This window comes from Channa argus, chromosome 5 (assembly GCF_033026475.1).
Source record: "Channa argus isolate prfri chromosome 5, Channa argus male v1.0, whole genome shotgun sequence".
In the NCBI taxonomy this organism is placed as follows: domain Eukaryota; kingdom Metazoa; phylum Chordata; class Actinopteri; order Anabantiformes; family Channidae; genus Channa; species Channa argus.
This window is the reverse complement of record NC_090201.1, coordinates 26,301,817-26,316,321: the sequence shown is the minus strand read 5'-3', so window position 1 is coordinate 26,316,321 and position 14,505 is coordinate 26,301,817. Positions and strand designations below refer to the sequence as shown.

The window sequence follows — 14,505 nt, the reverse complement described above, 5'->3', positions numbered from 1 at the left end:
CCTCTCCAACACACCAGCAGTCTAGCGTGAAATGGCTCATATCACCACGACAGTATATCTCACACTGTGAAAACAGCTCCAACCTAGCTGAGTCTGTACCACCAACCACTAAGCCATCGAATGAGGAGAGGGATATCGAAATCGTGAGGAGACAGAAAAATTGTAAAATAAAAAGGGAAAGGAAAAAGAAAAGTACAGTAAGAGATTCAGCTAAATAAACTGGGTGAAAGGGAAAAAAAAGAGATAAATCAAGAACAATGTGGAAACCGTAGTTGATTTCGGGGGGGGTGGGGGGGTGGCAAATACATTGTTCCTTTTTACCTCCTGGGAAAGATGAGGAGAGATTGGAAGGCTGGAAAACTGGGAAAAAAACTGAATGTCTGATTATGTCAGTTTGCAAATGCATGTGTGGCAAACCTTGCTGTAAATCTGACTACTTGAAACATTTTGTCTGCCATGAAATTGAACTAAACATTATAAAACGTTGTATTTGTTACTTGAATACTATTTCTTTAGATAAGGCCAGAAACAAGAAGTTATTAAAGCACAGTGGCCTGCTAACGCATGAAAAGTGCTTTATGTCTCACTTATATCATCACTGACAAGACTGGCGGCTTCTACATCTTCCAGAATTCTGCTGGATGCACCACAAACCTGGAAGAAAGCAGCGTTTAGCTGAAGTGTTGTTAGCGATAGAAGAAACATTTCATTGCCTCTGAAGTCCACTACCCTGATCGGGGACCTTCTACTTCTGCCCCTGAACCAAATGTAGACCTTTGTTTCTGGGGTGAAATCGCACGTAGAGGAACTAAGTTCTTTGAAAGATTTATGGGGAAAGATTCCTGCAGAGGACACTGACATTTTGTAAAATCTGCACAGCAGAAAAGAAGTAGTTAAGCCCATTTTCTGTGAGAGATGGATTTGGTCCAAAGAAACATTATCATTAGCAATAACACAGTGAGTGAGACTGAGGCAATGAGCGAATCATGTTGTAAATGTTACAAATACTGTAGCACTTTGAAGGTGTTTGAGCTATTTACCCATTTTCACAACCCCCGTGGAATGACGGCATGATGTTGATTGTGGTGAGGATCGCTATTGTGACCAAAAAAGAAATAAATAGAGCTAATTTTTCGCACCTCTCTCCTCAGCCACAGGACGGTTACCGGCTGGTGCAGCACTTCCAGTTCATTGGCTGGCCGGCGTACAGGGACACACCCCTCTCAAAGCGCTCCATCCTCCAGCTGGTCAGGAGGCTGGCGAAGTGGCAGGAGCAGTATGACGGAGGAGACGGGAGGACTGTGGTACACTGCCTGTAAGTTCAACGGAGACTCGTGCCTCACTGGAAACGTGATAAAATAGTAGGAAGCAAGTGAAAGCGGGACACGAACGAATGCTGCTCACAGGGATGATAAATCTGCACAAGACTGTAGAAAGACAAATGTGCCCTTTGTGTGTGTGAGACAGAAAGGGAGCTGCAGGGAGGTGAAAGATGGTGAAATATAGTTCACTTAACAGTGACAAAGTAGACTCTCTCTAAAAGAACACGAACACCCATTTAGGACAAAACAGATGTTTACACACAAGCACTCACTCAGAGAATCCTATACAAACTTTAAGATGCTGTTAAAATTTCAGAGCATTTTTTTCTAAGTTAAATAATGTAAACACGGCTCATAAATTAGCTAAGGTGCTTTAACTTAAGCCTGGACCCTACAAGATCCTCACATTCAAGTTACAGTACACTGCACACACATGTACCGTGTATATAATTGTGTGTTTGTGCACAAGTGCGCGAATACTGCTCAGCTCCTTACAAGTTCTTATCTGAGCAGAACAACTGAAGCTGATAATGAGGGAAGGAAACAGACGCTGTAAAATCTATAGATGAGAGATTAGTGGCGACTTCCCTAACTATAGCACACGCAAACACTCACATGCACACATGCTCCAAATGTCGCCTCAAGCACATCGCTGGTGCTCATCCAATCAGCTTCCTCTGTCACAGCTCATTGGGCCAATCGGAATTGGCATTGATTTGTTTCCTCCAGCTTCTGTGAGGTTTTCTTTTGAGCGTGTGAGATATAAAAAAAAACATATATATAGTTAGAACAAACTCACTCAACACAACTGAAATAAATTCTAAAACCTCTTTTTAAAACTGGGATTTTGATAGATTGTTGGACAGATGTGAAGAAATCAAACCCATGTCATGCTCCTAACTGCATTTTCTTTTAGTACTTTTTAATCAAATGCTGTGTCACTTCCTACTTCATTTAAAAAAACCTTCAGCTCCTTGAATATATGTATAATGACATTAAAGCGAGTCCATCTTTGAAAAAGAATTGGCCACCTCTACATTAGCCAGTGATTCTATAGGTTCGTATGAACATGTAAACCCACATAGTAGCCATTTTTTAAAAGCTGTAATTGCCAGTTACCCGGACAACTCCAGCCGAACCCAATAAATGTGAGTGACAAGTAAGTGAGCTTTCTCTGCTTCTGGCTAAAGACAGCTACGCTGGCTAATCAGCCCCAGCTATTGATTTCACAGACTCCATAATACCAGAGATAAGGAGAAACATGATGGTTCAATCAGTAGCTGGTGAAAATTGATTATTTTTCTGCTCCTTACTTGTCCTGAAGGTTGGAGTCTGACGGGACGTTAATGCTAAGCACATGTCTCATTTTCAACAAATCGAACTGGTGGAATCCGTTAAGTAAACTGCGTTGAGCAGCAGATATACATTTTAGACATAATGAAAATACTATCCCGTGTCTAAATACTGACAGATCCATAAAACATTCACAGCAGGTCATAACTCACCCTTCATATACTATCTGATTCTTTGTGCATGATGTAAAAAAGTGCTATGAACATCAGTGTCTCCACATCAAAAAGAAACTGGACTATCATTTGCCTTTGTGCACAGGTTTACTGTTAAAAGTAACACGTGCATATTTGCAGAACGCATAATTCCGACCTACAGCGTAAGTACAGCAAACCTACTGTGTACCTATTAAAAACAGCGATGTACCGTCACAGTACCTGTGAATACATTGGTGTTACTTGATAACAATAAGTGGACTTTGGGGAATAACAGGGTAACAAGATGAAAGAATTTTTAGTTATGAAATAATTACATGATGGGTGCAAATACAGTGTTGCCCATAAAGTTGGAATAATTTTGTATTCAGACAAATCCCTCGTTTTTTACAAAGGATAATTGTGGCTTAATCTTCCCTCTAATGTCTTTGTTAGATATTGGTCAATAAAGTTTACAGAGATTACATCACATATTTGATGCATCTTAATTTGGCCTATCAACGCCATTCAAAACCTGCCACGGAGTTTGACATCTGCACTTTCGACACACCAAAAAAAACCAATCAAGTGTGATTTGGCTGCGCCGGTGGGTTAATTTCCGGCCCTCATTGGTTGTCCCTGCTCTTTAACAACAGGTAACAAACATTACATACAAATGAAACTAAAGTTTCAATGGCATCATTACACTTGTTTTGCAGTGAGCTGGAACTTGATTCGATTGAAAAAGTTCACTGACTGAGGTTAATAAGCAGCCGAACATCACTGAATACAAACAGTTAAAGTTACCTATTTGCCTACAAACCAAATTCCACTTGAGTTTGGATCTGTCTTAACATATTGGTCTTTTTTTTATATAAGTGTTTTAGCCCTAAGATGCCCTAAGAAAGGAAGGGTCCTCCAAGTGATGTCATCTGGAGGCATTTGTCAAGTAGACAAGTTACAAGTAGAGAGATATTTTAATGTTGGCGAGTCAGGGGGAAGTTTAATGGCATTTATTTACATGTACTAATCACACTAGACCCAAAAGAAGCAAGTTCAATATGAATGAAGTTGTTCTTTTAATATTCATATCCAAACCAAGTGTACTGAAGGCCTGAGGTGGTGTGTGACTAGTTCCTGAGCTAAAATCATTAACAATCACAACAATTTTTTGAATTATATATATATGTTCTACTGTTTGTATTAACATAATTTATCATTTTTATATCTACCATTCAATTAGAAATTAAGAGCATTTAGAAAATTGGACACTAAGTTATCCTGGCTAGAGAGCAGACATTGCTGCCATTGCTAACGCAGAGTAGGCGGACAGTGGGTGATTTTTTTATTTTATTTTTGTGATGGCTGCCACTCCAGCTCTCAATTCCTGAATATTTTATTCAGCCTGAACACTGAAGGAATTCAGCTGGAACCAGGTGAGACAGGAAAGTCTGGAGCTCTTTTCACGGCGGGTGGTCTGACTGCTGACTGGCAGAGCACAGACTGCTGATTGGGGCTTATAACCCAGAAAACACAAATATGTTTCATCACTGAACCTTTTTCAAATGTAAGGAGAAGAAATGTATTCAGGCTATTATTAGAGCTCTTTAGCTCCCTGCAGTGACATGTTTCCTTGTACTGCATGTTCAGACTGTCTGTCTCAGTCTGCATTGTTGTACCTTGGGTAGCAATAAAAAAAGTATTGTCTCCGACGTTGCCTTTGTATATTAGTCTTTTTGCGTGTCTGTTTAAAACTCCGCACTGTTTAACCCTTAGGGAGTATGAAAAACAGAACAAACTTCATGAATTTGTTAATTATTTGTCAAAGTTTGAAATTGAACTTACTTTCTCCAGCTTCTACTGAAAGTTTAGAGATGTTAATTATGTTAAATCAATATACTGTATAAAGAAATCTCTTGTAACCTTCTAGCTAAACCGTGCACCACAATATGGCAACTCAATTCTAAACTCTATCAATGAACGATTACCAGTTGTGATCTTTCGCTGTCTCAAACTGTGGCCTTTTCTATATAATAAACCATTCCACCTACACACAAACACGTATTCCTCTATGTTAAATGCCAGCAAATTTTTTTCTGCTCAAAGCCTGTTCGATTAAATTTGATTAAAATTAAAGTTGTTGTCAGTTGAGATTGTGGTGATTGTTTTATTATTATTATTTTTTTTTTAAGGCTGACACACTCAACCTCAACTCAGCAGCCTTAACAAAGTGGAAGAGAAAAACTCTAAAGAGACATTATATTCCACGAAAACACATTTTGAAAAGTAGGGAGATAAAATTGAAAAACGTGTCTAGCTTGGAAGTAACCGGTCTGAAAGGCCACAGGTCAAGTTTTACATTCGGTCATTCTATTTCTTTCTTAATTCCAGCTTCCTTTCATTTCTCATACTCTCCAGCTATTGCTTCCTTTTTATATTATCAGCACCATGATTGTGGCTTACACACCTCACTTTCCAAGTTGATGATGATTTTTGATGATGAAGATCGTCTCTTTCCCTCCCACTCTCCCCCTCCCTCATCTTCCCCTGCAGTACCGGCGGAGGGCGTTCTGGAACGTTCTGTGCCATCTGCAGCATCAATGAGATGATCCAGCAGCAAAACATTGTGGATGTTTTCCACACTGTCAAAACCCTGAGGAACAATAAGACTAATATGGTGGAGACAATGGTGAGGACACACACGAGCCACAAACTCTAAAATGTCTATCCAGTAAACGATTTAGACCGAAAGGCAGCCGGCAAGAACACGGGAATCTGTTACACCAGTTATATAGTAGAGTTCCTGTGCGTTGCCACAAACAGCTGTTTTGAAACCTCTCTCATTTCTTTAAAATCTTTCAGTTTTATCTTTCAGTTTTGCTGCTTCTCATTTATGTTTGTTAGCGGTTAGGAAACAGTTTGTGCTTGGATTCGTGTGGCATCTGGTTCATCCTACACTCTTAGGTCCTGAACCAACCTATCTTTTGGTTGAAATGCTTAATTGGCACAGGAAAACTGAACGGGTTCTGGTGTAAAACCACCAGCCACAACAGGTGGGCGCCCACACAGAGACCCTGAGCGCAGCCAATCACCTCCTTGTCAGGTGAGTGGTTGTGGGCTGCTACCACCTGTAGGCTGCTGCCCAGTACTCGGCCTGCTAAGCTGAGAGCACACAGCCTGATTCACCTACTACAGCCACATGTGCATTACTAGAACTAGATAGCGGATCAACACATGGTGCTTATTCATCCCCGTGGAAGTGGCTCAACATTGCTAAGCCAAAAAAAACCAAAAACATATTTGATTATTACAGTCTGAAAAATGCCACCATGATCCTCACACTTCCAAATAATTCCCCGGCTCTCCTACTGAGCCAGAACTGTTTGACTGCCCAGCGGCTATCCTGGGGTCCTCCTCTGTAGCATGTTAGACAGCACCTAGCAACTTTAAAACCTGCAAAGACAAAATGTAAATTTGAATCCTAATAAATAGTTTTTGCACTCCTGGACACTGAACAAGCCATTTTGCCGACACTAACCCAGCTTTCTGTGCTGCTTTCCCTCCACAGGAACAGTACAAGTTCTGCTATGAAGTGGCACTAGAGGCGCTCAGCTCCTTCTGATTGGCTGTGGGCCGAGAATCTCATTTTTGGTGATTCACCGTTGATGCTGCCATGTCCTTTCCAACGCAGCACTGGGACACACAAAGTGAAAAAGTGCTTCGTGTTGACCAGAACCCAGTCTGTGTGTGTGCGCATCGGAATGTGTGTGCGTGTGTATCTATATGTGTGCCTGTGACAACACACACACACACACAGAGCATATGAGTGTATATGAGGAGGGGGGAAAAAAAGAGACACGTGCACACTGGTGATTTTCATGTGTGTGTGTTCACTTCAGAAGACTGAGGACTTTAAACGCTTGTACAGAGAAAAAAAAAAAAAAAAAAAAAAAGAAATGATATGTTGAACAAATGAAATCAGATGTTTCAAAATAGCGCCACTCTTTCCTGCTCTGTCTCTCTGTCCTCTCTGCTGGGCTGTGACGTGACTATTGTACAGTATTTCCTTTTTAGATCTATTCTACGCCTTGAATGTTGTCTCCCTCTGTAGGCTGGATGCACACTTGATATTTATTTATTTATATTTTACACTAAGCTGGGGTTAAAGTTATGCCTCCACTCTGCACTCGACACTCTAATAGTTATACAACCAGAGTATTTCTAACTGATGAAACGTGATTGGCTGCGTTTTCCCCCCATTTGCGGTTGGCGGTGATGTCAGTTAGCAGGATCGAAGCAAAAACCGACAGACAGTTGTTAATATTTCTGACATTTTCTTTGAAATCAAAAGCGGATAAATTCTGCTCGGCACTTGTTATCCGGTAATTGGCTACAAACATTCTTAGCATGGTTCCTTTTCTTTAGTGCATCAAAAAAAAGTCCTTAATGACTTTTTTTTTTTTGAAAAATACTGTGAAAGCAGGAGAAGCAGCACATCAGAAGCTAAGTGGAGTCAAATGCATGATAAGGAGTCACAAAAGAATCTCTGGGACAAAATGTTGCTGCTATCTCTGCTCCTATTCTCCAATGGGGCTGTAAAAAAAAAAAAAAAAAAAAAAAAAAAATTTATGGCTTTATGAAAAGATTCAATTGTCAAAATCTGATTCAGTGTGCATCCAGCCTTACTGTAAATAACAAAAGACAACCACAGTCAAACAAACAGACAAACATCACGCACCAGACACATTACAAAGACAGGTTTTCATTTCCAAACGCTCTTAAAAGCCGTGTCAGTGTCATTTACAGCAAAACGGCGATTTTACCGTACAACAATCTGTCCATTCAGACGTGTTGTCCTAAACATTAAGATGCATATTTTTGCACATTCAGCGGATGCCCCCATGCAGAGTGACTTAAGAAATAACATTGTATGTGGATTGAACTTGACATGCTCTGGGTACAGGACATATCTTCAGTAAGCTGCACTTACTGTAAGCCTGCAAAAAAAAAAAAAAAAAAAAAAGGTATTTTATAATTTTTTTTTTTTAAAAAGCAAACTGTAACTTTATTTTTGCCCTGTTGAGAATATGCTTTGTAATACTTGCATTGAAGGACAATGAACCAAACCTTCGCTAAAATCAAGACAACCTCCTTCTGGTGAGCTGCCCTAACATCTGTCTTCAGCTGTTTGAACTCAGACACTATTAGTTTGGATGATTTGACTAAACCAGGCTGGGAGACAGGGGTTCGCCGTCTTCTTATTTAAAATTTGGATCGTAAGGCACAGGAGATTTATTGAAACACACATTTTAAAACCATCGCGTGCCCATTTTTCCTGGTTAGCTGTGAGGCATTAGTACTGGGGAAAGCATAGTGCACGAAAACGTCTCTGCGTACACTTTCAGTTTCCAATCCTGCTGCATGTACAGTGTGTGTTTGTAACCCAATAGCGTTGTTGGATAAAAACCCCAAACATTTGACTGATACTTTTAATGACAAAGAAGCTCTGCAAAATTTAAACGCTGAGTGGTTGTTTGGCCGGACTGTAAAATTCCCCAATGTTATTCTAAACTATGGACTAGTCCATGTTCCTAGATGTAGAAACATTCTTCATCCTTGATGAAATACATTCTGGATGAATAGCAGTGAAACAATAAAATGACAACACAAAGACGATGCCGGGGCACATTTACTTTTCGTCTACAAACAACAAGTTGCTTCCCACCATGTTTATTAATGTGTCCAGGTTTTGGTAATTTGACCAAGTCATTCCTCATCATGTCAGCTGGCGATTAAAGGCCGTCAACAGTTCAGACTCCGCTGCAGCTCAAATGACCGACCTCAGCTACTGCCTAAGCTATCGTCTCATTTGGCCTGATTTTTTGACGCATCTAATAAAATAAAAACACAATACAGATTATTTAATTTGAAGCTTCCTATGAACTGTGTTGAGTCAAAAGAACTGTGATTTCTTGGCACTTGGCACTGAATGGCTGAAACAGGTCATTTAGCCTTGATTACATGGGCGGTAATACACACCAAATTAAGGGCTTCATTTTCAAACACCACAGATCTATTTTAGAAAAATCATCAAAGAACAATTTTGTAAGCCAATGGCAAAATAATCATTTAAGCCAACTATGTGATTTTTAATGTCAGTCATCATGTCATACCAGCAGGTGTCAGTATTTTGCGATAATGGTTTACCCAGTTTGGAGGTCAATCTCCGGTGATTAGTTGGTTTTCTTAAAGGCTTCCCTGCTCTTGGCTGGAGCTGGTGTACTTGTGGCAAAATGTTCAGTCTGCGCTTACCTGTTAGTTTGTGCTGGAGTCCGGTCAGGCTCGTTATTGGACCTATCAAGACAAAAACAGTGTTGTATTGAAGACGATGTGAATGCCAGAAATGTTAACATTTTTTTTCCCACTAAGGCTTTTTTTTTTTTAGTTTTTTTGTTATTGCCTTGGTTCATGGTCACTCATGTGCATTTTACTTGGATTGTTTTCTTTCTTTCTTTTTCATTTTCATTTGATTTGTCTCGAAATTTGGACATTTATTTTGTATAATTATTCCAAGATTATTTGTCAAGTGTTGTTTAAATCTGGTGATGCCATTACCATTGGTTGTTTAGTTGTTTGAAATGTGGTTAACATTAAATAAAAAAAGGGACCAAAATGTCGAATGTTGTTTTTGTTTTTTTTTTGCAGACACTAAATTTCCTATAATTCACATTTTACACTTAAACTCATCAAACATCTGAAAGAATATTCATCTAATCCTTGCTGTTAGGTGGTGCAGAATTTGGCCTAACAGTCAACTAGTGCATGGATCCGGCCACGTTCTTTTCTTTCCAAACCTGACACTAATACTTTTATGCTGTTTCTGTTGTGTATTTTTCTACGTTGCAGTAGCACAAGCGGCCTCTAGGAAAGAAAGCTCTGGGAAACATGTTGATGATTTTCAGGATAAAGTAGGACCAAAAAAAAAAAAGGAAAAACAGCATCAACATGCATCTTTAACTCACCCTGGATGATTCATTCAGGTGACTGATGGACGAAAGCCTGAAGAAACAAGTATTTAACCTACGCTCAGAACAAACGTGTTGTGCACCCAACTCATCAGCTTCATCCTCCTAAGCTCCCATTTCATGTGGAGACCTCGGCCTTTTGTTTTCTTCTCCACAAGTCACAAGCTCCCATTGTGATCCTCGAGCTGAAGAGAGTAGCAAAAAAATAAAAGCACAGGTCTTTAAAAAGACGAGTTTTTTTCTCCTATTTCTAATCAATCAGAGTCAGTGACGCTGCTCCAAGCCAACGGACTCATCCTTTATTTAGACGGTTGATTCCCAAGGAGCTCATAAATATGCATGAGCCGGTGATTAGCATAGGCACCAAGGACAGTGCCTGTACCTTGGCATTATGACGATCAATCAGAAACACTAAGGGGCTCCTCCGAGGGAAGCTGTCTGTCAACTTGGCTTTGAGCTTACGCGCGCACACACACACACACACACACACACACACACACACACACACACACTCGAAGCATACATAATGCACAGACACACACATTACACACAAAGGTGGAGAAAGCATGGATCTACACAGACACACACAGGCAATGAGCACACAAGGAAACCATGTACACACCTAAAGGCTCACGTGAGACGCCCCCATGAAAGAGGCACCAACACACAACACAGACACATTGTCAACATGGATCATTTGTCTCATATTCTTCACTCGGTCTCTCTTTGCGCTTTTTCTGTTTTTCTGTTCTTTTCAGAGCCGAGTTTGAAATGAGTTTGAAAAATGGTCCATTTCATTTGCTCGCACTGAAATGTCATTATGCGGGGGAAGGAGGAGGAGGGGTTCACGGTGACACCATAATATCCCCCTCCCCTCTAACTGCTTCATTAACATGAGAGCTTGTAACAAGGTTATTTGTTGTCCGCCGAAGATCCCAATGCATCTCCATGTGCTGCGTTTACACAGATCCAGAAAAATCAGGATCTGAAGTTCACTGCATCCAACGGGAGCCAAGTTTCCCTCTTGGATGCTGGGACACATCGAATTTCCCCTGAATGTTTTTGCTGTGACTTTATAGCCAAAGAGAAACCAAAAATAACTTCTTTATTAAACCTTGATGATTTGAAATGTCATATTTCAGTATTTCAGTGTCCTGTCAAACAATTTATAGACATGTTACTTTATGAAGTTTGTTTCCAAGGCCGATTTGGTTACTGTGAAATAGTTGGCCACTGGCGAAACCACATAAAAACATGAATTGTAGCCTTTTTCCGCTGACTGAGATTTCAATCCACTTTGTGGACACCAGTTACCAGCATTTGTTTTACCGCTGTGACAGGGCTGTTTCGTGGCTCTACAGAGAAAATACCGAGGGGTAAAAGTTAAAGGACTGAACCAACTTAGTAAGAGAAACAACATTTCACACTAACCAGTTGCTAATGTTCATTTGTTTGGTAGCCAGGGCACAAAAGCAAAAATCAGTTCACAGCAAATTCCATTTTCCATATGCTTTTAAATACGAAACCCCATTAAAGCCTGTTTATCTATTAGAAATTAATTTTTCACCTTTCACCTCTGACGTTGTACATACTATACCATACTGTACATACTGCAGTACAGAGATACTCACTTCTCCAAGTTTTTTTTTTAAGCTGATTTTACCAGTTTCTGCTTGATTGAGTTTACGAGCACTGGGCAGAGTGTAGCAGTGTAGCAGTGTAGCAGAGCAGGGAGAGAGGTGGCAGAGTGGAGCAAGTGTGGATTGAGCCAAGCCTCATGCTTGTAGTAGCTTAAGTTGCACATTGGGGCTTTTCTCCCTGCTTCACTCAGCTCTTCTCAAGTCTGCACAACCCCTCGGGTATTAGTTTTTATCAAATTACAATAAGTAAAATGCTGCAAAACATAGAAGATTGAATTGTACGATCGGTCAGAAGTACAAGCCTTGTGCAAAAACTTTGAAAAGTTACATGCAAGTTACAAGTTGCTTTATATGACAAAACTTCAGGAACTTAAATGTTTACTCCACTAAATTTATTTGGTCACTTTAGTGGTAGCTGGATGGTTTAGATTAAGAATAAATAAATTTGAAAATGATAATGTTTGGAGCAAATGGAGGAATTCGCAAGCTACCCAACAGTGCATAAAGTACGTAGCAGCTGCAACATTAAAGTGATGAGCGTGTTAAATCTAGCGTGTCACTGACGAAGGACGTTTAACTACCCTGTTCCGTACGTCATGTGAAATCTCAATTTATGCATTCTTGCTCAAAATTGCATAAAATGGAAACACATCACATGTCCCTAGTGAATAATTTGAAATCAGTCACCTCCAAAACAGAACGTCGGCTCATTTACCTTTTAGTATCTGTGCAGATCCTGCCATTGTTCCTCCGACGCAGCTAGCGGGGGCAGCTAACGAGATGCTAAGTCATGCATGACCCAGGGTGCAATCCATCAGCTCCACTCTCATTCTCTTCTGCTGGGTTTCTGCGGAGTTGGACACAAAATGAAGACATATGGGAAATCTCACCTCTGCTGCGAAACAGAATGGACGTGTTTCGAGTTTGCTGCAGTGCCTCTGTAGTGGTACACGCTGAGAAAAGCGTATGTTGATTTGTCCACAGCCTTTCTATTAAGTTAGTTTTGTTTGTTTTTTTACTACATTTTGGTACATGTGCCTAAAGTAAGTAAGCAGGCTGAGAGCACAGGGTTGTCTCCATCATTAGAAAGTCAAACTGGGAGCAACTTCTAGTGCCAGTGCCATAAACTTCAGTGTAACATAATCTGATGCTTCTGAAATACTGTATTATTAAGTGGTGTTGAAGGTGTGGCTTTCCAAAACGCTCACTTATTCAATTCTTTGAGAGTTTCCTCTTGTTGCTCTTCTTTTCTTTTCTCTTTCTGCTGTCGACTCACCCCAAGCCAGTGGAAGCAGATGAGCCTGGTTCAAAGTTGTCTTCTTGTCTGTGAGGTGGTCAACTTACACCACGTGGTTTTTGTTGGGATCTTTTTCACAGAGTGAAAAAGAGCTAAACTATCAAATATTTGAAAGAATTCTTATCCGTCAAGGTTGTATGTGTGGTGGTTGACATGCACATCTGTCCAGACTCGTATACTAATCAGTTCATTTTGTGCAGATGTTTGTGCTACATGTCATCAATTTTCCTTCCAGAGGAGATATCGTGTTAAAGAGAATGGGACAGACATGTCCCAGTTGACCTTTGACCACCAAACTCTAATCAGCTCATACTTGAGTCCCAGGTCCACGTGCCGAGTTTGAAGAAATTCTTATAAGGATGTTACATGCAACACAAAAACAAAATAGATAAACAGTAAGCTTTCGTCAACTTGGTCTGTGACTAATTATTCTGGAATTTTAGAATATGCAGTAAATACAGGGGGTGTGTTCACGATAAAACACGTACATGTTTCACAAAACTCTGACTTAGAGTTCGTCAGTGGCTCTGTGTGTGTGTGTGTGTGTGTGTGTGTGTGTGTGTGAACCCTCCACAAAGCCTCCTCCCTCGATCCACTCTGTGTACAAGAAAAACCCCTGGGAAATGACAGAGTGTTAAAAGACAAGAGTTTAACAAGACAAGCAAAACTACGCGGTGGAAGCAACTTCATACGTAGTGACGTTGAAGTGGTCTGAGTTCCACTTTGAGCCCCCTCGTTCTGAAGTCTGTTTGTTTTTAGGAACGTTCTGTTGATAAAATGCAGGAAGGTCTGTAGTTACGACAAGGTTTGATTCGTTCACATAAATCAACTCCCCTCATGCTATTTTTGAGCTTCTATGTGTCTTAAAGTCAATACTTTTATGGGGACACTGATATAGTACATTTAGAGCTATAAGCTGGAGACTTTCCTACAGATTATCTCAAATACTTTTAAGTTAATTATGCTAATTAACCCTGACCTTTGACCTAGTCCTTTCAAAATAATTAGTCACACTGCAAGCTGCAAATAGCTTGTTAAGTACTGTGTGTTTTAATGCTTCGTTAGCACCAAGGCATAAAAACTTGCTGTTATAAAACATATAGCTCTTTCCACCACACAGCATTTGTAACGGCACTTAACCAGTTCTCCACAACAGCAACATTAAAATAAAACAGGCATATATATATATAAAGAGGCTAGAAAATAAAATCATAATATTTCACTTTCATTTCCAAGCTGGAAGCAGCTGCTGGGTAACACACCTACAGCCCACTGTGAACACTACTGAAGGACAAAGCACCTAATTGGACGTAACGAAGTTAAAGTGAGGAGCAGAGTCTCTCTCTCTCTCTCTCTCTCTCTCTTTCTGCTGACTGCATTTTTTAACGAAAAAAAATCAGCAAAGGCAGTGAAGAGGAGGTGAAGTGAGGACAACTACGGGTGGTGGGGTGGGGTGGGCTGAGTTAGGGCTGAAAAAGAAATGAATCAGAAAAACTGTAGCATCAGTAAAGATGATACAACACACAGAAAGAATGTGTCCATGGTAAAGCTGAACATCAGCGACGACGATGCCGTGATAACGATTCCCTCATAATGAATGTCTGAATCAAACGTTAGTCTTCCAAATGGCCTGTTTCAGTCGGAACCCACTGCTACTGCTGACATTTGGCTTCACTTTAAATCAGAAGGTCGTGACACTTCTGCTACGGCCATTGTACAAAACCGACTAAAGTGAAT

At 40.3% G+C, this 14,505-nt stretch overlaps 1 protein-coding gene across 13 annotated transcripts in view; it reads left to right on the top strand.

Annotated features, from left to right (window-relative positions):
• Positions 1 to 9,486, top strand: part of ptprt (protein tyrosine phosphatase receptor type T) — a 284,214-nt gene extending 274,728 nt beyond the window's left edge. For all 13 annotated transcript variants that reach the window (XM_067505363.1, XM_067505361.1, XM_067505367.1 and 10 more), the window contains 3 exons: positions 1,152 to 1,315; positions 5,360 to 5,495; positions 6,375 to 9,486. In XM_067505363.1, the coding sequence (XP_067361464.1) occupies positions 1,152 to 1,315; positions 5,360 to 5,495; positions 6,375 to 6,428 (354 nt within the window). In that variant the 3' untranslated portion in view covers positions 6,429 to 9,486. The remainder of the gene's footprint in view (positions 1 to 1,151; positions 1,316 to 5,359; positions 5,496 to 6,374) is intronic.
• The last annotated feature ends 5,019 nt before the right edge of the window (positions 9,487 to 14,505 follow it).